Here is a 22,349-nt window from a genome sequence, read left to right as displayed (position 1 = left end):
TATAAAAGTAACACTCTTCTATTTGTCCAAAAGAAAGTATCTAGATCTGGAATGAATGTCCATAATTTATAAATGGTCTGCAGTGTAAAGGTGCCATGGCCAAATAAATGTAGGAAATACTGGATTACAGTTGCATAGATTCTTTATTATGGGATTGTTGAAGCTACATGTGGTCTGTGGTTCTCTAGGAGAATTTAGTGAGCACTTACTGGATCCTGGAATTCCCCCCCCACCCCCGTCACTTAATAACTTCTAAACATTCATCTCCAGAAGATAAAATGTAGAGAATGCTGACCTAGATTAATGTCTGATTTTCTGAATTGAAAAATAAAAAATAGTTGAATGAGGGCATTGACTAAGATGAACTTCTAGACATTTCATTCATGTTCATGAGTCATCTGTAAGGTGGCATATGTAGCTGGAGGCTAGTAATATCCATTTTCATAGTCTTAGAAATCATATCAGGAAAAAAATCGTATGCTCATTTTAATGTCTGTAAGATCTCAGAAATACGTAACTGGAACAGACCAGTAATTTGTGTTGAAGGGCATTGTCATCTTACATCATTTCAAATTCCAGAAGCTTCAGACTCTTACCGTAATAATGTCTAGATTCTCTCTACAACTTATGTTTAGCTTATCTATCCACCTACTTGTCTACTTTTCTTGAAACCATTACTATCTTCAGCCTATTATTATTTTTTTTATTATTTATTTATTTGTCAGAGAGAGAGGGGGAGAGAGAGCAAGCACAGGCAGACAGAATGGCAGGCAGAGGCAGAGGGAGAAGCAGGCTCCCTGACGAGAAAGGAGCCCGATGTGGGACTCGATCCCAGGACGCTGGGATCATGACCTGAGCCGAAGGCAGCCGCTCAACCAACTGAGCCACCCAGGCGTCCCTCTTCAGCCTATTATTAAGGAGTTTCTTACTCTGTAAAGTTTACTTGCTGCTTAAACCGCTTCAAAAGATCTTCCTTGATACTAAGATTATGAGCTTCAATACTGGACTCCAGAGTAAACCCTCCTTATACCTTCAAGGGGCAATGTGGTTGGGGGGGGCTATGAGTCCAGGCTCTGCAGCAGACTGCCTAGGTGCGGTGGGGTTCCTACCCTACCAATGACTAAATGCATGTGACTTTGAGCTCTGTGCCTCATTTGTAAAAATGCGAACGACAGCGCCTACTCATAGGGCTGAGGGAATTAAATGACTTCATATCGTGTGTATAGCAGTTGGAACGGTGATTGGCACACAGGAATGTAAGTCACCGTGGTTAAACTATTGCTGTTAGCTCATTACCACCCTTCCTGATTTTATTTTTCTTTTCATTTTATTCAGATAGAATGGACCTATTCACCCTATTTTTCTTTTATTCATTCATTCATTCATTCATTTAATTTATAGAGAGAGCATGTGTGCAAGAGCAGGGGGAGGGAAAAGGAGAGGGGATCCCAAGCACACACTCTGCGAATATGGAACTGGAGGCAGGGCTCAATCTTAACGACCCTGAGACCACAATCCCAGCTGAAATCAAGAGTCAGATGTTTAACCAAGTGAGCCACCCAGACACCGCCACCCTGATTTTCATTATGACCTTCCAACAGTCATTTCTGGTAATCTTCCTTCCTTGACCCACTGTGTCTTTCTGGAGAGTCATTGGTGAAGCACATAGGACTAAAGGTTGGTATACTGTTAGATTTGTCATGTCTCAAGCTCACCAGAATTCCATTTTTATGAAATGTCTATGAATGCTCCTAAGTTTGCTTGAGTCATAACTGCCTTTTTAAATAGTATTAAGGTAATTTCCCTAATTATCCTGCCTTTTCCTTGACCACATCATGGTTTGCCTCACACTCACACACCTCACTTCTCTGATTTTGAGGTCCTTCTGCAGCCTCCTGTCACTTTGTTTTTTGACTCCCCCCCCCCCCGCCCCCGAAAACCTTGCTGTCCTCAACAAACTCAGAGAGGCCAAGGTGTATCTCTTCTATTGTTTGTAATCCTTCACACTTAAAATGCCAATTTATCCATACTGCTGTGATGTATGCTCGTGTACATAGAGCTAAGCCTTGAAATAAGACAGTCTTGGGTTTAAATCCCGATTTTATGTCTAACCAGTCGTGTAGCCTCAAACAACCTCGAGCCTCAGCTTTCTCATCAGCGAAAGGTCTATAATGACGACTTCCTCAAAAGTTTGCTATAACAATTAGAGTGTGTGTATGTGTGTGTAGGATTTGGCACTGGCTTGACAAAAGGTAGGCATTTGATAAATGCTGCTGCTCCCACCACTACCACTCATGTTAGTGCTCTTCCTGCGGCTATTCCTGCTTTCGTTGCTGTTACTGCTATTACCACTGCTGAGAGGAGACCCTGGAAGCTACTCGTCAGTGAAATCTTCTCCTTGACAGTTTTCCTGGCAGTCCATCCGCACTGTGGTTATCTGGAACTTTGTGTTCTGTTCCCAGGTCTTGCAATACATTTCCCTGAACTGCTGGGTGGAGGCTGTTCTATCACAGCGCCTCAGTTACACGTGGTTTAATTCCCCAACCTTGGTAATGAGTATAGTTCCGCGTAAAGGCTATGAAGTGACACTTCCTTGTTGAGAACTAGTTTAGCATCCAGTCTGCTTTGGAGAAAAACATGTCTTTTGGGATTAGAGAATCCTTTCCTTATGGGAGGCTTTTTAGTAATTATTACCAGGAATTCATTTCCAGGAATCTCGGCTACTTGTCCAATACTATTAATTTTGCGGGAAAGTGTAATTGTAGATACCAACAGAAAAGTGGCCTTTTTCTTTTGTAGGACTTTGAAATGATTAAGAAGTTCCCTTTTTTCAGAGGTTAAAGATACTGTTACTCAGTCTTGGAATTGCCCTGTTTGCCTCTTATCTCCTTCCCACTTTCCATCTTCTCCAGTATATCTACCTGACTAAATTAATTATAATGTAGAAGGAACATTTAAGTTGTACAGGTTTCTTTTCTTCATAAAATTTTTGAGAATAGAATGGGATAATTCTATCTAGCAAATCTTCAGAGCCTTTGAGCATAAGAATTCTTTTAAGGTTTGTTTATTTATTTGAGAGAGAGAGAGAGTGCACATACACGCAAGTGGAGGGGAGGGGCAGAGGAAGAAGGAGAGGGAGAATCACAGGCAGACTCCTTGCTGAGCGCGAAGCCTGATGCCAGGCTCAGTCCCACAACCCCGAGGTGATGACCTGAGCTGAAACCAAGAGTGGGATGCCCAGCCAACTGAGCGCCCGAGCACCCCTGTAGCATAAGAATTTTTGAGTGAATCAGTAAATATCTCAAGCTTAGAAAACTAGGCTATTTAACCAGTTGTTTTATTGATTAAATCAAATGTCCTAAAGACCACAATGTGAAGTGATTTTAAACAGTTGTCATTCTGAAAATAGTATCAGGAAGTACTGACTTGTTCATATTACAGAAACACTATCCTCCCTGCCCCAGTTTAGTCAAATCTGAGCATTTTCATTAATAAAAGATATGCATGATTTCAAAGCTGACTTCTGATCTGCGGACAAATAGGCAATCCTTATTCAGAGGCCTAAAACTGCATTATCTTCATAGGTGGCTTAAAATACATGTGGACATTGAAAAAAAATTAATGTGTGATCACACTGTTGTTCACAGGAATGGAAAACTGGAAAGCATCTTAGGGGTCGTTTCTTCCCAATTCAAATGGTGCAGGAAGCTCTTCTAAAATACCTCTTTTGAACAAAAACAGTTCCGATTGTTAGAGCCAACCCATTCCTAGTCTTTCCATCTCCCTATCCTGCCCTCCCATCCAGGGGAGTTTGGTCCTTGGTTACCTACTCAGTCCCTATCCCCAGGTTCTGGGCCTTTACCTGAGCAAATAGTTCAGTTCAAAGAAACCAGTTCAAGACCTGGCATCTAGCATCAACTCCCAATTCATCTACTACTTAGTCCTAAATGGAGCAGGGGTGGAGCCCTTAGTCCCAGGCACAGGAACACACCCTCCTCTTGGGCTTGAGAGAAATAGAGAAGAATAAGAGAAGTTAGCATTGTGACTAGCTCTGCAGTTAGACAGATCTTGGTCATACCCTGCTCTAACCATGGGCAGCATTGTGACCCTGGGCAAGCTACTTTGATCGTCCAATGCTTCACAGCTTATTGTGAGGATTATACATGATAGTCCATGTTAAGCACATAACTGGGTACTTGGTGTATAGTAAACAATGTTGGGCACCAGGGTGGCTCAGTCGGTTAAGCATCTGCCTTTGGCTCAGGTCATGATCCCAGGGTCCTGGGATCGAGTCCCACATTGGGCTCCCTGCTCAGTGGGGAGTTTCTTTCTCCCTCTGCCCCTCCCCTCTCCTCATGATCTGTCTCTCTCACAGTCTCAAATAAAAATTTTTTTTTAAAAAGTTAGCTGCCATGGGGCACCTGGGTGGCTCAGTGGGTTAAGCCCCTGCTTTTGGCTCAGGTCATGATCTCAGGGTCCTGGGATCGTGCCCCACGTCGGGCTCTCTGCTCAGCGGGGGGCCTGCTTCCTCCTCTCTCTCTCTGCCTGCTTCCCTGCCTACTTGTGATCTCTCTCTCCATCAAATAAATGAATAAAATCCTTTTTTAAAAAAATTAGCTGCCATTTATAATTGTATTATTTCAGTTGGCTAGGCTAGGTCTGATATTCTAGCCTAGTTAGAATTTTAAAAAAATTAGCTGCCATTTATAATTGTATTATTTCAGTTGGCTAGGCTAGGTCTGATATTCTAGCCTAGTTAGAAACTAGGCTAGGTCTGATATTCTTCCCATATAATGACCTCCCTGGAAGGATAGGCAAAATCACAATACCTGGGGTGCATCCTCTTTATCTGAAACATTGGGATTTCCATCTGGGATTGGTGGGTAAGGATCAGGTGTGCCACATTTCTTATCCATTCTTTTACCTGACACTTTCTCCAGTACTTTAAAATTAAATGCAGAGAGTCACAGTACTTAATCACTAGGAAAGGGATTAAGTACCAGCTATAGAGTCAGCTCAGGTCCTGAGGTCCATTTTGCAGTTCATTTCAGCTGGTGTAGAGGAATATTCTTGTGCCCTCAATGGTATCTTCTACGACTCTCAGGGTTCCTTACCCACCCAGCTTTAAAATCTAGCTCCCTGGGAAGGTGAGGTGCTTTGCAATGTCTCTTCTTTCTCCTTGCTGCCATGCTAGTAGTTCCTACCAGGGTCTGCAGATTTCCCTTGGGAGAGGTGAGCCCTAGTTTTGGTAGAGGTAGCTTACTTTGTAGAGTAACCCTTAACATGAGATCTCCCCTCTTAACAAATTTTAGGCATTCTTACCACACACACAAAAAATAAGGGCACAAAGAAACTTGGAGGTGATGGATATGTTTATTACCTTGATTGTGGTAATGATTTTATGGGTATGCCTATGCTCAAACTCATTACATTGTATAAATTAAATATGTTCAGTTTTTTATATATCACTTACACCTCAATAAAGCTATTTTTTTAAATTAGTAACCCTTCTAGTTTCAGGTGTCTGTGTGCCCAGACTGGGACCAGGATTAGCTCCTTCTGTATAGGTTTTCAACCGAAGAAATAGTCAGTACCAGTCAGAAAAACTCCTACTGGTATACACTTTCCAAGCTTCACGAATTTTAACCAGCAGAGGGCACACAGCAGATGTGCAGTCTCTATTGAATTATCAATCTGTGTCTTGTATGGAGTGGTCCTCAGAGTGGCTGGGTTCTGTGGTAGCCCAGATGACTAGTTTTGAAGCTCTGGCTTGGGAAAGGCAGTTTCTGATTTGAGAGTTCATCAGGAAACCTTGGGGACACCCGGCTACCCACAGAGAGAGAACATGCGCCAGAAAGAAGAGACCTGGGAGGCCCATGAGAAGCAATTAGGGACAATCCTGAGCCCTGCCCTGAGATCTAGTGGATCAGAGTGTCTGGAGCTAGTATCCCAGGAATCTGCATTTTAACAATTTGCCAAGTGCGTTCATGCAGTTGGCTATGAGCCTGCATTTGGGAGTTGCTAATCTAAGGGAATTTCTGGGACCCTTATCTCGGTCCTGCTGTCCCAGCGCCAGTTGTTAGGGTCATGGATATTCAAGGGGACTTGGAGTCAGAACAAGATCTGAAACCAGTGCAGCCTAGGCCAGACCTTCCAGAGAAAACAAGGCCTCTCCCAGTGCGGGCATGTGGGATGGTGAGTGGAGGAGAGCCTGTAAGTTAAAGCAGTGACTCTGTCCCCTCAGGTGTTACAAGAAGATAATCACTGACCTCTTTCTGCATCTGCCACTTGAAGTTGCTAGAGAAGCTGAGCCTTGTGATCCAGGGAGCTCTCAGCACATCTCCATACCCTCCATCCCCACCCCACACGCAGGTTGGGCTTCTCCAGCTATTCTGGGCTGGGTATCCCTCCTGGCCACTGCTCTAGGTGGTGGTGCTCAGAGCAGCTTCTGCTCTTGGGCCCCCTGACTGAAGGATCCCACTGAGACAGTCCTCAACTTCATTGAACTTGGCCAAAGCAAGTCATCAGGCTGAATCTGGGGGCCTGAGCAAATGCACAGATACTGGGAGAGGGATAGTTTTGGGGGTAGGGGACCAGTGACGATACCCTGCAGCCCCAAAGGCTGAGCAGCAGAATCCAGCTATCTGTGTGGTTCCCAGCTCTTGTCCAAGGCAGGGCTATCTTGGGACTTCTTTGGCTCAGAGCTGACAATTCCGCCAGCCACTTGGGCTTCTTGCAGAGACCTGGTCGGGGCATCCCATTCAAGGAGGAATGTTCCCTCCTGGATATTGAATGACTTGCTTGCCAAACCCCCATGGGTCAGTGGGACCAGCTAGAGTGAACCCACAATCCCTGCAAGGATTCTGGAGCTTGGAACTGGCTAGAAAGATAGTATAATATCATAGAAAGAACCTAGACTTAAGTAAGACAGATCTCACTTTGCCACTCTTACTATATCGGACAAGTCACTAAATCTGTCAGCACATCTATATTCATATATGTAAAAAGGAAATCATTATCCCCACCTCATAGGGTCGAGGGAGCATTAAATGAGCTAGTGAAGGAACGTAGTGTTTTAGCACAGGGCCCAGCATACAATAGGCATTCAAATGTTGGTCGTTATTACTCTGGGTCCTGTCTCTGTTACACAGGTGAAGACTCAAGGGCATAGCTCCGAAAAGTAAAGAAGAGCTGTACAGGAGACATCCTGGCCGTCATGGATCATTCCAGAGACATAATGAGGCTGAATGCGAGGCCTGGAAGTACCTCACTTCACTTGATTTTTTCTGCTTCTCATCACCCTCACGACAACAAGGGTGTCATGGTTCTCTGGCCTCCTGAGTCCCCTCCCTCTGGTTGCATTCTGGGAACAGCCCATTCCCAAATCCTTTTGCTCAATCTGATGGAGGCCTGAGCACCATTGTGCACCCTGCTGATGCCAGCAGAAAATTCTAGGGCTAAGAGACTGGGTGAAGCCTAGAGATTCTCAGGATTCTCTGTTCCCAGGTACCTGGGGGAGAGCACAGTCATTACTGCAGGAAAGGGCAGGATCACGTAGGTGAGGCTCAGAGGACAGAGCCAGGTAGGATCGGTGAGTGCCTCCTAGTCACAGCAAAATTACCAGAGCCTTGGCAGGACCAAAAGATGATAGTCTCGGGAAAGTTCAGAGTCTGGTTTTTTAAGATGGGGGCCAGCCAGCATGGAAACGACAGCCCTGAGGTGCACAGTCAGGAGTTACAGACGAAGGGTGTCTATTCCTCTCAGAGGAGCCCAGAAAAGTAGAGCCTTTTCCCTCTTTCTTGCTGGTCAGCAAGCCTGCTGAATCTTTGCAAAGGTTATTGGGTCTAGATTATGCTAAAACTTTCCACTGGCTTCCCACTGCACTTAAATAAAATCCCAGCCAATAGATCCGGCCTTACCTACTTCTCAACCTCTCCTCCCATATTTCCCCCCTTGCTCACACTAGACTCTTTGCTGTTCCTCAAACATGCCAACCTCACTTCTGCCTCAGGGCCTTGGCATTTGCTCTTTCCTCCGCTTAGGGTTCTCTTTCTGACCTCATTCCTGGTTGCTTTTCTTCATTTGGGTCTCAGCTCAAACATTATCACTTCAAAGGTATCTTTTGTGTTCACTTTGTCTAATACATTGCCCTCCCACCCACTTCCTCACTTCCTTTCCATTTACCCTATTTTATGGCCCTCAGACTCCTTATTACTCTCAAATTCTCTCATTGTGGATCTCATTTCTTTTTTAGTATCTACCTCCTTTATGAGAGCAGGATTTTATATTGTTCATCTACATATCCCAAGGGCTTAGCACACTGGCTTATAGTAGATGCTCAATACATGTTTGTTGAATGCCTAAAAGGTGTCAGAGGCAATTCAGGTCTAGAAGAGGCAATCCTGGTTAGAGGACTCGGAATGTTATTTGTCCCTGTTACAGCAAAGAAGGTCCTTGACCAACACAGGTCAGGACCCGGACTGAAATGTCAACCCACTAGAATGGACAGGTGTACCTGCGGCCACTGAAAGATGGCCCGGCCCTGCAGCCAAGTCAGGAGCCAAAAAGACACCACAAGAGCGGTCCTGGGTAAGGAGCCAGTATCTGAAGTCTGAGACAAGACCCAAGGTTCTGTTGGGGAGAAGCATAGCAACAGGGTTTTCGGCAGGCAGTTCACCAACAGACAACAGGATCCCAGCCCGTTGGGTGAGATTTCAGGGTAGGGCATTGGGTAGGGACAACTAGTAAGAAAACACAGCCCTAACCAGGGTACAAGGCAGGCTCCAAAGATGGATCCAGGCAGAAGCCAAGTGATGAAAACCAGACTGGGGGCTTAGCCTGAGGCCAGGTGGGGACTGGGATGGAGATGGGGTGGGGAGTTAGCCACCTCTGGAGGAAGAGCATTGTAGGGACAACTAGGCAAGACCAGGCAGGCTACTTGTTTGGGTGGGAAGCGCATCTGGTATGTATGAACTTTCACTGGGCTGACGGGGAGGAGGACGGGAGACAGATCTGAATTCACCTACCAGAGGAAAGTGCTTGGGGGCTGTCAGCCTGGGACCCTCTTTCTGTGGGCTTCTGACAAGAGAGGAGCCTTACGGAGCACCCCTGAAACAGCGAAGTCTACCTGGGGCTATGGTAGCTATGCCTTCATAGCCACTCTTAGTTGCTTTAACAATTGGACAAGGGGCTTTCACATCCATAGGACCAGACATTTTCGAAATAACCTACAGGACTCCTGCTGGAAAGCCACCAAAAACTCCCAGTGACTCAAAGAGCAACAAACTGTCCTGCATCTTGTGTAGGCTTCCTCATCCTTAGCTCCCCACTACGGCTGCTCAGCTCTTGTTCTTTCACTCAACCCCCAAAGCCACTTTGTCCCAGTCCCCTCCTCTTTACCAATCCAAATGTAACATTTTACTCAATATACAAAATAAGGTCAGTTATTTTTCAGTGACTCCTTCCTAATGTTGAGTACATAACGCTCTCAATTCCCAGAGCACAGACTTGAATTTGGTGAGGTCATTGTCTAATTTTTGTTCACAAGTAGTTCGTGTCTTTTCCCACAAGATCAGAGGGTTTTTGAACATAGGGGACAAATCCTTTTCTTGCTGTTTCCTCCATAGCACCCAGCACGGATCTGGGGACATAACAGATTGTTGGCTTGAGCCCTGCCCTCTTCAAGAAATACCACTCCGGGTGTCAGAGACTGTGTGGTAAAATATGGGAAGCAGGATTTAACTACTTTGGAAGCAACTGAGCCCCTTGGGAAATCTATACTTTTTATTTTTAAGCTTTGGGAGATAAGGAGAGAGCCACCTACTCTTGACATCCAGGCAACCTAGGAAATATTTATGAGTCAACATCTCCTTTCAAGACTTCTCTATCCTCCACTTCCATGGGCACCATAGAAAAACATATCTGGCCTGTATCCCACCCCCTCTGGGTGTTTTTGCCCACTGATAACACTGAGTGACAGAGCGAATTAGTCCTGAAGAAGTGACTCAAATGATTCAGGTGGCATAGAAGGCTGGTAGGGAGTGTGCCTTGGCCAAGTGTACCGCTCTAGGAGGGCGGGCTGCTCTTCTACTCAGCACAGTCAGAAATGTCTTCCTGGAGGAAAGCAAGACATGAAGGCATGTGATAATCTATACAAATTTTATTTTAATATCAATTTGTATGGAAACAAGCAGGTGTCAGCGTTAGGCGGGCACGGAAAAAAAGGGAAAGAAAAAACTCCAGTAATAATGGATCTTGTATTTACACCATTTGGTTTCAACAGGGACAGGAAGTCTTACTGTTAGCTTCCTGTGGGAACTCCAGTTTCTGCACCTTCCCCTGCTGCCTCTCAGCATCACGATAGAGCAGGGATTTCTGAGCCTTTAATCGGCAAGCCAGGCACATGAAAATTGACTCCACGTTCTGGCTCTCTTTGGGGTCCTTGGCCGAAGTCTCAAACAAGAGCATGTTGTGGGCATCGGCAAATTTCAGGGCTAAGTTGGAGGGCACCTGGATCTGTTCCCTCAAGTCACACTTGTTGCCCACAAGCACTTTGGGGACTAGTGGGGGCACAGCATGCCCATTGCATTCTTGGATCCACATCTTGAGGTTGGTGAAGGATGTCATCTTGGTGACGTCATAGACGAAGACCACTGCATGCACATTGCGGTAGTAATGCTCGACCATGCTTTTGCGGAAGCGTTCCTGACCTGCTGTGTCCCACACCTGAACCTGGAAGATACAAAACCCATATGTGGAGTCAGTAAAGAAAACAAGAATACATAGAAGAAAACTCGATTCTGTTATCTTAAACGTGGTAAGAGGGACGCCTGAGTGGCTCAGTCAGTTGTGTCTGCCTTCAGCTCAGGTCTTGATCCCAGAGTCCTGGGATGAATCTGGAGTTGGGCTCCTTGCTCAGCAGGGAGGCTGCTTCTCCCTCTGCCTGCTGCTCCCCCTGCTTGATGCACTTGCTCGTTCTCTCTCTCTCTCTGACAAATAAAAATCTTTAAAAAACAAAAATGTGGTGAGAAGCCCTGACACAGACTGGCAGAGTAGACATATCAAAGTGTAGAGAGAAGTTTCTCTCAGGGTTTATAAAATTTTTCTTAAAAGTTCTAGTTGAGGGGCGCCTGGGTGGCTCAGTGGGTTAAAGCCTCTGCCTTTAGCTCATGTCATGATCCCAGGGTCCTGGGCTCGAGCCCTGCATCGGGCTCTCTGCTCAGCAGGAAGCCCGCTTCCCCCCTCTCTCTCTGCCTGCCTCTCTGCCTACTTGTGATCTCTCTCTGTCAAATAAATAAATAAATAGATAGATAGATAGATAGATAGATAGATCGTTCTAGTTGAAAATCTTGAGTCAAAAAATCTTAGGGCGCCTGGGTGGCTCAGTTGGTTAAGCATCTGCTTTTGGCTCAGGTCATGATCCCAGGGCCCTGGAATTGAGCCCTATGTCAGGCTCCTTGCTCAGCGGGACCCTGCTTCTCCCCCAGCTTGTATTCTCTCTGTATGTGTCAAATAAATAAATAAATAAATGTTTTTTTTAAAAAATCTTAAGGCTTTTATTTGAAAAATGAGTGTAAATTGGTGAACTTTTCTGGAGGGCAATTTGGCAATATTATCCAGAACCTTAAAAATACTCAAAATTCTTCAAGCCAATAATCTCACTTCCAGATATCTAAATAAAATAGCAGAGATGTCAAAATTCTGTACAAAAGTCTTAACTGTAGTATTATATATACTTTTTAAAAAACAGGAAATAATCTAAAAGCTCAGTAAGAGAATAGCTAAAGTGTATGTACATATCTATACAATGGACCATTATGCAGACATTAAAAATGATGTTTTCAAGGAATAAATGGTGGAAATTTTCATAAAATATCAGGAATGAAAAAAGCAGGATACAAAGTTTTCATGTACTATGGTTCCAGTTTTTCAGAAAAATATTAAATATAGACATATGCCTAGGAAAGACTGGAAGTATACTTACCAGGAGATTAATGGTTATTTATGGGCCATGGGTGATAAATGGTCTTTTTTTTTGTATTTTCCAAATTTTCTACTAAAAACATATATCACTTTGTCTTGCGGTTTTTGCATGACTTTTTAAAGTTAGTGTTAAAAATCTCACCTCTTAGCTTATTTTAGCTTATTGTTTGGTATATAAAAGGTAATTTAGTTCACTGGATTTTTCTTCTGCCTCTCAGCTTTTGGGATGAAGGCCAAATTATGAAGGAAAAATGCTGATATCAGGAACAAAGTTTCCAAAGATATAACTCCCAAGGGATACCCTCAAATCGACACACATTCAGCCCCATCTATTTCCCTTTATACATCCAAAGTCTTGGACAAGAGAAATTCATACTCAGAATGATGGTCCCAAGGCCCTATATAATTTTCAGTTATTAAAGAGAATTGGGTTATGGTCACTAATTGACTACTACAGCTCTTAAAACCAAGTATAGCCTTTATTTGGAGTTAGCAGTCAGTCAGTCAGTATCTGGTAAATATAATTGAATCTCTTTGCTGAATGAAGATCTTACAGGGCCCCAGAGTCCTCATCATTTTGAACACCAGTTTTCATTGTCCAGGCTCCCCTTCTTCTCCTCTAGGGACATGACTGCCACATTCCTTTGGCATGATTATCAAATTCTCCCATTCTATTTTGATTTTCATGTCCCTAGGCCAGACCGTCCTCTCCTCACTGCTGGACTACTGTAGAGTCTTTTGGATTCTAGAAGTCTCCACTCCAGTGCTTCCTACATACTGCTTCCAAACTAGCCTTCCTAAAACCCTGCTCCTATAAGCATGACATCCCCCTCTTCAGGAAACCATGACAGCCCTCTTCTGCATGTGGCATCAAATGGAAAAATCTCTGTCATAATTTGGCCCCATCCAGCCTGGTTTCGGACTGTTGGGCTACACCCAGTTCATTCCCTCGTGCTAGTCTGTCCTTCCCCAGCAGAAACTGGGCACTGCCTCATTGCCCTGCGTCTCACTCATCCTTCAAGGCTCAGCTCACATCTGCCTTCTTCCTAAAACTCCACTTTTCTCCAACTTCTCTTTAATTTTCTTTTCTTAAAACTTTCTATTGCACTTTGAGTCTGTACCACACCATTTATTTTTTTAAAGATTTTATTTATTTACTGGGGAGGGGGAGAGAACAAGCAGGAGGGAGAGGTGGGGGAAAGGGAGAAGCAGGCTCTCTGCTGAGCAGGGAGCCTGACACAGGCCTCAATCCCAGGACCTGAGCCAAAGGCTGATGCTTAACCGACTGAGCCACCCTGGCACCCCAGTAACACACCACTTAGAATATATTATTTGTTCTCTAGTTATTTCATCAGTGCTCTTGGCATTTCTCCACCCAAACTTGTAAGCAGTTGTTTTTCTGCATCAGATCACTTGTCACCATCGTTGCCGTCACCATCATCATCATCGTCATCCTCATCATAATCATCATCAAAAAGCAGTACTGGCCTGAGCCACCAAAACTACATATCTGCCAAGGTGATTTCAGAGAGAACATTCGAGTTTGGTTAAGCAGAAAAACAGGTCCCTGAACACTGATTTGCGTCAGAAAGCAGAGACAGAAAAGATTTCATTTCTTCCACCTTGCCAGTGCTCTGAGCAGGGAGAAAGGGATAGCGGGCCAGGAAAGGAATAGAGGTCAGTGGGAAGAGCGCGGGTATAGCACAAGAATATCATTACCGCTTGGCTCCTGAGCCCCACCCCCACCCTCCAGTAGTCCTAACTCCTGCCTCTGAGTAAGGCTGAATCCCGACCAGCCCTCAGGCATGTGGCAGATGCTTTAACACCATGAGCTCAGAACTCTAAAAATACCTGCCACTAGCAGGAACACGGGTGGGCGTGTGTGAGGTGTTTGGGGCTGAGTAGGTTGGCTGTTTGGCTTTTCTTTGGCTCCAGAATTGTATACCCCATCCAAACTGCCGGAGCTGCGGGGAAGACCCTTTCTGCTATAGACCTCCCTCACCTTTCCAATGCCATGGGGAGCCCTGAAGCTTTCGTTTGGAGGCTCAGAATTTAAACTGTAGCACTGCTCCCACTCCACCTCCTTGTAAACCCCACCCTAAAGTTCTCTGCACCCCTGTCTATGGCCAGCAGTGAGCCAGTTAGCAGGCTGCTCACAGCAGAAAATCGGAATGGATGGTGTGGCCTCAGAACCATCAATCACAAAGGGAGAGCACAACAGCCAAATGGCTGCACACAAATGACCTCATTTTGTTTGGGGATTTGGTGTCCCCGTTCTTAGCATCCTCCCAAACCTCCCATCCCTGCCAGACAGTGAAAACATCTCCTTATGCTTCCCAGGGGGTACTCCTCTCGTCCATTCTTCCTTTCCTGTGGGCACTGTGTCCGCACAGTAGCCAGGGGTGCTGACTGCCCCTTAGCCACACACTGCTCCCCATCTTCTGTCCTCTCCAAGGCCTAGTGGGGGCGTAGTGGAGGAAAACCAACTTGGGCACAAACCTCAGCACAGTCTCGTGCTATTACTAGTCAAGTGTCCTTAGTCAAGTTACTCTATCTTCAGTGTCCTCCCTTGCAAACTGAGGATAACCTCAGCAGTCTTGTGGAGATGCTGTAAGGATTAGTGTTTCTTGTAAGTACAAGACACAATGCCTAATACACATTCTCCCTTCCTCCCTGGCCCAAAACCAAGTCTGGTCTGACAACTAATTGAGCAGGTGCTATGGGAAATGCAGCAGCAGTAGCCTTGGAATTGAGAGACCTGGTTTCCACCTCCTTTACTTAGTAGTGGAGTAAATGACTAGGCAAATCAACACACAAGAAAGAGCGTTTGCCAAATACAAGTGTTCTGCAAGTGCCAGTTGTTGCCATTGTCTCAGAAGACCCATTGGCCATCCTAGTGGCACCAGTCCTTGGATCCACTGTTCTCCTCCTGGAAAGCACAGGAAGTTTGGTTTCTTGATGACTGGCTAGAGCCAAAGCAAAGGCAGCCACTTGGGAGGGGGAGAAGAGAGTAATGCTAGCAACATGCCATGGGTGGTTGGGGGCAGGCCCAAAGTGACAGGGGTGTTGGAGGAGGGTCGAGGGGCGCAGTGTGGGGAGCTGCCAAAGATAAATCTAGCCTTTTAAACCATTTTCCTGGGGTTATCGCTGCCTGAGCAAGTTTCAGCAAGTCCCCCACCCCTGCACGTGCTCTTAGCTGACATGGGTATTTCTTTTCCCTGGGGAACATATCTGGTATCTTTCTATAGATGAGGCATGAATGTCCTTTTGTTGGAGGCTGGTGGGGGAGGGTAGAAGTAGAAAAAGGGAGACAAATACATCTGTAACCTTTGGAGGATGCCTGAGTGGATGATGAGAAAAGTCTAAAACAAATCTTTTTTTGAACTAGCTGGACTGTCCCATCTGCATCTAAGATACACACCCATTCACACAAGAGACTGACACAGAGAATGGCAAAGGAGGAGAGAGACAAAGAGAAACTCACGCGCAGAAGGAGAGGCAGCAAGGCAGACAGAAAAACACGCACTGATAGATAATTAGCCATTAAGTCAACTGCCAGAAGATGGAAGTTCAGAAGCCCTAAGGAAGACATGATGTCATTCTGACTGCAGGCAGCTTCTGAGGGAACACTTAGCTCAGCCTCTGTCCGCTCAGTAATGTAACACGGGAAGGTGTTGGTCCAAGTGCTCAGCAGAAGAAGAGTCCGCAGTCCTGGGTAGCACCTGCCCACGGCCATGGCTACATGCAGTTTGCCTGGTCTGGAGGGCTAGGGCAGAGGGGGTGCCTAGCTGTTGGGTGGGGGGGGGCAAACTAGCCAGAAGCAAGGGTAAATTCCATGAGAATTTACAAAGAATGGCTCAAAATTAGTTCTGAGCCTCCCCTCTCTTACCTCCCCATTCCATCCCACACACACTCCTATTTGGCATTTTCCAGTGCTTTTAGGCGGAGGCAAGCTCAGCATGATGGAGGTAAACCTGTAGGAGATGGACATATCATGTCAGTAAAGGAAGCTCCACTCTTCCTTAGGGGTCAAGGAATGCCTCCACACTTCCTAGGCTGTCAGGAAGAGCTGTCTGTGATCTTTCCTACATCATGCCCCTCTGTGTTCCTGTCACAGGTAACTGCATGGGTTGGGCACACCATGGGACTAGCCCAAATTGCGAGAGAAGAGCACTGGCCAGGGAATGGGGAGACCTGAGTAGTAGGCCTGTCCCTGTGTGATCTTGGGCAAGTCACTTTCCCTCTCTGAGCCTCAGTTTCCTATCTGTTAAGTGAGGACATTGGATTAGAGATTCTTTAAGGTCTCTTCCATCTCTGGACATTCTCTGATTCTCCACATGCAAAGGGAGACAGTCAAGGTGCAAAAAGTAAAACCCAGGCACTCAATTCGGTATCTGGGGTGGAGCTGAAGGAGACGTCTTGAAGGCTCCTCAGTTCTAGGGCTATAACCCTGGGCCCCTGGCCTACAAGAGCCCACAAGGCTGGCTGCCCCGCCTGCCACCCCCCGCTGAGCACACTGCCCTGGGTCAGAGATCACCCCCAGAGCAGAGGGCAGTAGTAAAGAACACGGGCTCTGAATCCATGTAGAAATCCTGACCCTGTCCCAGGGAAAGCAGGGTAGTGAGACAGAGAAGTGCTTGGGCTCAGTGGTCAAAGACTGGAGCTCCGATCCAGGCCCTTTTAGGCAAGGTATTTAACCTACATTTGGTCTCCGCATCTATAAAATAGGAATGATAATAATAGTCTGATTTGCATAAGGCATCTGTGAAGATCAAATTAGTTCATGCAAAGCGCCTAGCTGGGGCTCTTGGTTTAGTAAATAAATAGCAGTTGTTGTTATTATTATTATTACTATTATTATGTACTCATTGGAAGCTTTCCTGGATGTTCATGTTAACCAGGAAACACTGGATTATAAATATTGTGATCAAAAGGGGGCGGGGATCCATGGACTGGAGACACCAAATGGGGCTTTGAAGCCCTAAAAATGGCTCTGGTAATTATGAGAGCAGCCCCCAATCTGATAACTCAGTCATCCATCCCCCTGCACAGGTTGGGACCTGGGGAGACAGCCCAGTAGAGGCCACACCCCACTCCTGGGCCGAAGGAAGAGCCAGCAGAGACCTCTCCACCATTCGCCTGTGGATGCTGGCACTTGCGGCCTCCCAGCCTCTTATCTCTGGCTATGGTCTAGGGCAACTTCAGCCTGTCACACTGCACTTCTCTCCCTCCCCCAAATGGGAAAGGCTTTAACAGTCACCTCCTAGCAGGGGTTTAGCATTTGTTCCCTGAAAAACTCCAAGCCAGCCAGAGTGTGGGGCAAAATCTCCTCCTTTCTAGATCATGTGCTAGCTGCTGCGCTCTGCCATCTTCCCACGGACATGCTGCTCTCACCGGCTGCCTTGGGCCCCGGCTGCAACAGCTTCACAGGGGACAGGGTCACCCAGTCTCCGCCCCCGCCCGTACCCTGAGCTTCTTCAGAATCTGCACTCGGAGGGCTCCTCTGTGAGCAGTGTCACAAGGCTCTGCCCTCTTGAAATATCATCTTCCCAAAAAAGCCTGTATTAAGCACTTATGGGCACATGGTGTTGTGCTGAGCTCTGTTTCTGGTGAGTCACACCGTCACAGGCTCTGCCCTCTGGGAAAAAGCCTGGAATCTTTGGCCAAGACTGTGAAATCCAGTTTCACTAAATACTGGGGTGTTAGAAGGGAAGGAGTCTTAAAAATCTCTCCAAGGCCACTGGGCAGTGGCCCTCTTCCACTTGTTTTTCCCTCCCATTTCCCACTTTCAGGCTTCCTCCTCTCCTCTCCTCTCCTCTCCTCTCCTCTCCTCTCCTCTCCTCTCCTCCCATCTTCTCTCCTCCCTCCCTCCCCCAAACTCCCAAACACTTCCTTTTTCTGCCATATGAATTTCAGGTAGACTTATTTCCCCTCTTTTAAATCCAGAAAACTCTTTGCCTCAATGGGACACTTGATTTTAAGCAAGCAATAGCATTAAGTGTTAAGGTCTTTGAGGGTTTAAGAGCACATCCATAAGTATATTCCCACTTTGGATTTTTAAAAAAGGCATGTTTTAGAAATTCCAGAATCTTAGAACCTTGCATGAAAGAAGTTAGACACACCACAGAAAGTCCAAACGAAGTAAACCTCAACAGATGAGCCCTAGGAAAGGATAGAGACAGATAGCTACTTTTGACTTAGAAAGGAAATGTAGCAATTCCCCTCAAAATGCAAGGGACAAAAAGGTCACTATCTCAAAACAGTGCCCTATTTTCCTGACCCTAGGACTCACTTGTTCTCCAGAGCTCTCCCTTACCAGGACTGAGCTGCCCATCTTCCTGACGTCTAGTGCCTTGGCCCAGTCTCTGAAGCCATTTTAAAACACATTCATTCAAGAAATAATAATAATAAAATAAAACATATTCATTTTAATAATCAAGGAATCCAGAGCTATGTACAGTTCAGAGGGTTTCATCCTTCTCCCTAATACTACTCAGCCCTTCTCTCCACATCACCCAGAAGAGGGGTCTTGGGGTCACTTGGGCTCTTTGACCAGCAGGAGGGACTGACCTTCACCTGACAGGGTCAGACCATAGCCTTGAGAAAAGCCCAGCTGTGGGCCTAGGGGAGATGGCCTTTAGTACCCAATGCCTTTTGAGGTACATTCCTGCCCATCATCCTGCCCCCTGTGCTTTCCTGTCACAGGAAGCTGCCCTTGCCATGTCCTCCTTCTGCACATAGAAATATTTCTGCATATTGAACTATTTCTGTCCTATCGGGTTTCTACCTTTCCTGAACTAAAGTGAGCATAAGTGGTCAGATAAGAATATCTGTACTTAGCCTACTTGATAAATAAACTAATGAGGGGGGAGGAGCAAGACACTTTTCCTTGGCCTCCAGATAAGTTGCTCTGCATTTTTACAAAGGCCTGCTGAAGACAATACCAACAGAATGAGTAATGAAGCAGTTCATTCATTAGGTATCACAGACAAATGAAGATATCATTGGAGAGAGACTGCTCCAAGAGAACAAGTTTGTTATGCGGGGCTGGTGGTGTTATGCAGGGCTCTATTTTGAAATAAAGGGGTTCTCATTCACTACGGATTTCTGTCTTTTCCCCCTCTCTAATGCCTCAGGGCTAAGCCCAAGTATGTTCTTGCAGCCCATTCGCACCCAAGAGGTAGAAGAGACCTCAGGATGTGTAAAGTGCTTTGGGATCCATCCCACAGACCAGAACCAAGAGATGCCTCATGCCTCCCTCTGCCCACAGGTGCCACTGCTCCTGGCTCAGGGTCAAAGATGGTATCAGACAAGATTTTCCTGTGGCAGATGTCAGGCAGGGGCAAAGGGCAGGAGTGTAACCACTCCCGCCAGCCCTAAAAAACAAAAACAACAACAACAAAAAAAAACACAAACAAAAAACCAAAACGGGTGAGGTGGGAACCAGGCCACTGAGAGAGGCGAAAGGGGATCTGAGGAGCTGCCAGGGTCTTGGGCTCAGCCAGCGGCGACACAACCACGCGCTGGACGTTTACAACCGCCAGAGCGATGCCTCAGCAGAGGCCCCCTCCCAGATCCCTCCCTTCCCGGACCTGACCGTCTGGATCACCTTGATCTTCTCGCCCTCGATTTCCACTGTCTTCTCCCTGAAGTCCACGCCAATGGTGGCCTCAGTCTTGTCTGGGAAGGTCCCCCCGCAGAAACGGAAGGTCAGGCAGGTCTTGCCCACGTTGGAGTCCCCAATCACGATGATTTTGAAGATGCGAATTTGCACGTACTGGTCCAGCGACGAGTCGAGCTCCAGGGACGCCAGGCCAGTGGCCGAGGCGGGCTGCAGGCTCCCATGGCCCAGGATGGGCTGCGCCATCTCCCCCGGACCGGACCCGGGCCCCAACCCCCCTCGAGGGCTCCACACAAAGAAAACGGCCACGTTAGTGCGCTCGAGGCGAGCGAGCTTTGTGCGTGTGTGTGTGTGCGTGTCTGTGAGTGTATGTCCGCGCGTGTGTGCGTGCGCCGGCAACGTGTGCGCGCGCGCGCGTGAAGGGGGTGCCTCTCTCCCCAGGCCCCCCTCCTCCGTCAGCGCACCCTCCTTGCAGCTTACAAAAGCCGGCGAGCGGGAGAGAGATGGAGGAGAGTGGGCCGGCTGCGAGCCGCCGCCTCCTGCCTGCGCCCTCCGACAGGACGCTCGGGCGGGCGGTCCTTTGGCGCTCCCCAAGCGCCTGCCGCCGCGCCTTTGCCTAGACCCTCCCCTGCCTGGACCCCAGGGACACACCGGAGGGAGGAAGCCTAAGGAGGGAAGGGAGGGGGTGAGGAGAGCGGCACACGCCGCCCCGGGAAGGTCTTCCTTTCTCCTTGCCCCCATTTATTTTATAGGTTGCGGGCTCCCCGCCCCCACGTCTCGGAGCGCTAGGGGTCAGTGGGCAGCGAGCACAGCTGGAGAAGACAAAGAGAGCTGCACCCTAAGGCATCTCTGGAGCACTTCGGCCCCGAAGCGGCACGACTCGGCGGGGGGTGGGGAGGGGCAGAGATACCTCTTTCACCTCCCGCGCCTCCTCGGCCCCCTCCCAAGCCCTGGGATAAAGGGATGCTCTGTCTTATTGAGTAAGCAGGTGCACTCGCGCGCCCTAGGGAGCCAGGGAGGGCGCTGCCAAGACACGCCGTGGGCCGTGGGGGCCCGCCAGCTGACAGGAGGGAGCTGGGGGCACGGGGTGTGCGTGTGTAGGGGGAGTTACTGTCTCTGTCACCGACTTGCCAGATGTAGGGGGGCGCGTGCCAGGCGCCAACCTCCCCTCATCACACCACGAGCACCCATCCTCTGAATGTTCAGGAGAGCGGCTTCCATTGGCTGTCGCAGTCGGTTGTGTTTGGCTGGCCAATAGGGAAGTCCCGCCGCCGAAGACGGCCAAACGCGGGGTAGGAGAAGGGGGGAAGCTGGTGGTGGCAGGGCCAGCCAAAGGGAACCTTGTTTCCGGGGCTAACCGTTACAGACCCAGGTGGAGGGATCTTGGGTCATGGCATAAACCTCACAGTGTCTCCCATAGGATATAATGTCCATATAACCATAAGACCTTCCAGAATGGTGGAGTTTCTAAAAGAATTGGAAACCCCTAGGAGGGTTCACCCCTCCGCAACTGAGTGTAGAGCAAAGTGGTTGGGTCTAATTTGCCAGAAGCCTAGATTATGCTTGGAAGATGATAAATGAACAGAACTTTCTTACGATATTAGGGGGCAGCTTCCCAAAGCTTACTAAGCATCACACGTCTTGGTGGAGACCTGCATTCCTTCTCTTGAGGGTGATTCAGGTTCAGAATTTACTTGTGAAATCAACTTTACTGAGGTACAATTAACATACAATAAAATGCACCCATTTTTAGCTTTTAAGACTTTATCCCTCCTCTCACACATTTCATAGGCAATATTGACATATGTCAGTAGCACCGACATATGGGTTATTTACTAATGCCAGCAGAAGTCGGGGATTCCAGCGGTGCACATGAGCTGCCATCTTATTTGTGTGTGAGGCTGAGCGGCCAAAGAGACAAACGTGACCAATTCCCTTCCCACTATGAGAAAAACCATTCAGTGACTCGGTTATATATCTGTAAGCAAATTGGAATGTGACTGCTCAGCCAAGTTGAACTTACTCAGAATGGCTGAGAAAACTTGGGGTCTTCTAGTTAATAAGCTGTTTAGCTGAGTTAGCAGACATATTTACAGATCTTTCCCAATATATGTGAGTCACCCATTTCTAAAACCCTAGATTATACTATTCAATATTAAAACCATCTTGAGGGGTGCCTGGGTGGCTCAGTGGGTTAAGCCTCTGCCTTCAGCTCAGGTCATGATCCTAGGGTCCTGGAATCGAGCCCCACATCTGGGAGCCTGCCTCTCCCTCTCTCTCTCTGCCTGGTTCTCTGCCTACTTGTGATTTCTCTGTCAAATAAATAAATAAAATCTTAAAATAAAATAAAATAAAATAAAACCATCTCAAGAAGGATTTAATCTTAAGTGGGTAATCCAAGGTCATCATTATGAACACCAATTATTGTACAGTGTGACTAGCAATCTCATTGTATTTTGGTTTTTTGATTGGCTGATACCTAAATACAGTTTGCTGCAACATTCTCCTCTGTATTTGTAAGGCTCCTGGTGATCATTATCTACAGAAGAGTAGTTATAAAAGGGGGGGAGGGTAACTATTAATTAGGCATACCCACTAGGCAGAATGGAAAGAAGCTTTGCCAACTCATAGCCAGAATCAATGCTAACTTTCTGAGAGATACAAAAAATGTTACATCCACATGAGATTATTGAATCTCATCTGATGTGAATCAGATGTGCACTTCCAGCAAAAACTTGTAACTGAG

At 47.0% G+C, this 22,349-nt stretch overlaps 1 protein-coding gene across 1 annotated transcript; it reads right to left on the bottom strand.

Moving 5' to 3' along the window:
• Positions 1-7,043: 7,043 nt before the first annotated feature.
• On the bottom strand, positions 7,044-19,994 carry LOC111157266 (RAB33A, member RAS oncogene family). Its single transcript, XM_022518547.1, has 2 exons — positions 19,592-19,994; positions 7,044-10,731 (listed from the first exon to the last, which is right to left on the bottom strand). Exons 1-2 carry the CDS (start codon positions 19,847-19,849, stop codon positions 10,276-10,278), a joined length of 714 nt encoding a protein of 237 aa, XP_022374255.1. The 5' UTR covers positions 19,850-19,994; the 3' UTR covers positions 7,044-10,275.
• Between the last annotated feature and the right edge of the window lie 2,355 nt (positions 19,995-22,349).

This window comes from Enhydra lutris, unplaced genomic scaffold, assembly GCF_002288905.1.
Source record: "Enhydra lutris kenyoni isolate GAN:26980312 unplaced genomic scaffold, ASM228890v2 scaffoldscaffold53, whole genome shotgun sequence".
In the NCBI taxonomy this organism is placed as follows: Eukaryota; Metazoa; Chordata; class Mammalia; order Carnivora; family Mustelidae; genus Enhydra; species Enhydra lutris.
Note: the sequence above shows the minus strand (reverse complement) of the source record. Positions and strands in the feature narration are given on the sequence as shown.

Bases quoted from the DNA above. Each gene is read 5' to 3' on its own strand.
- LOC111157266 (XM_022518547.1), bottom strand. From the start codon at position 19,849: ATGGCGCAGCCCATCCTGGGCCATGGGAGCCTGCAGCCCGCCTCGGCC. The intron at 10,732-19,591 runs GTGATCCAGACG...TGTATCTTCCAG, and splicing joins TCGAGGGCGAGAAGATCAAG to GTTCAGGTGTGGGACACAGC.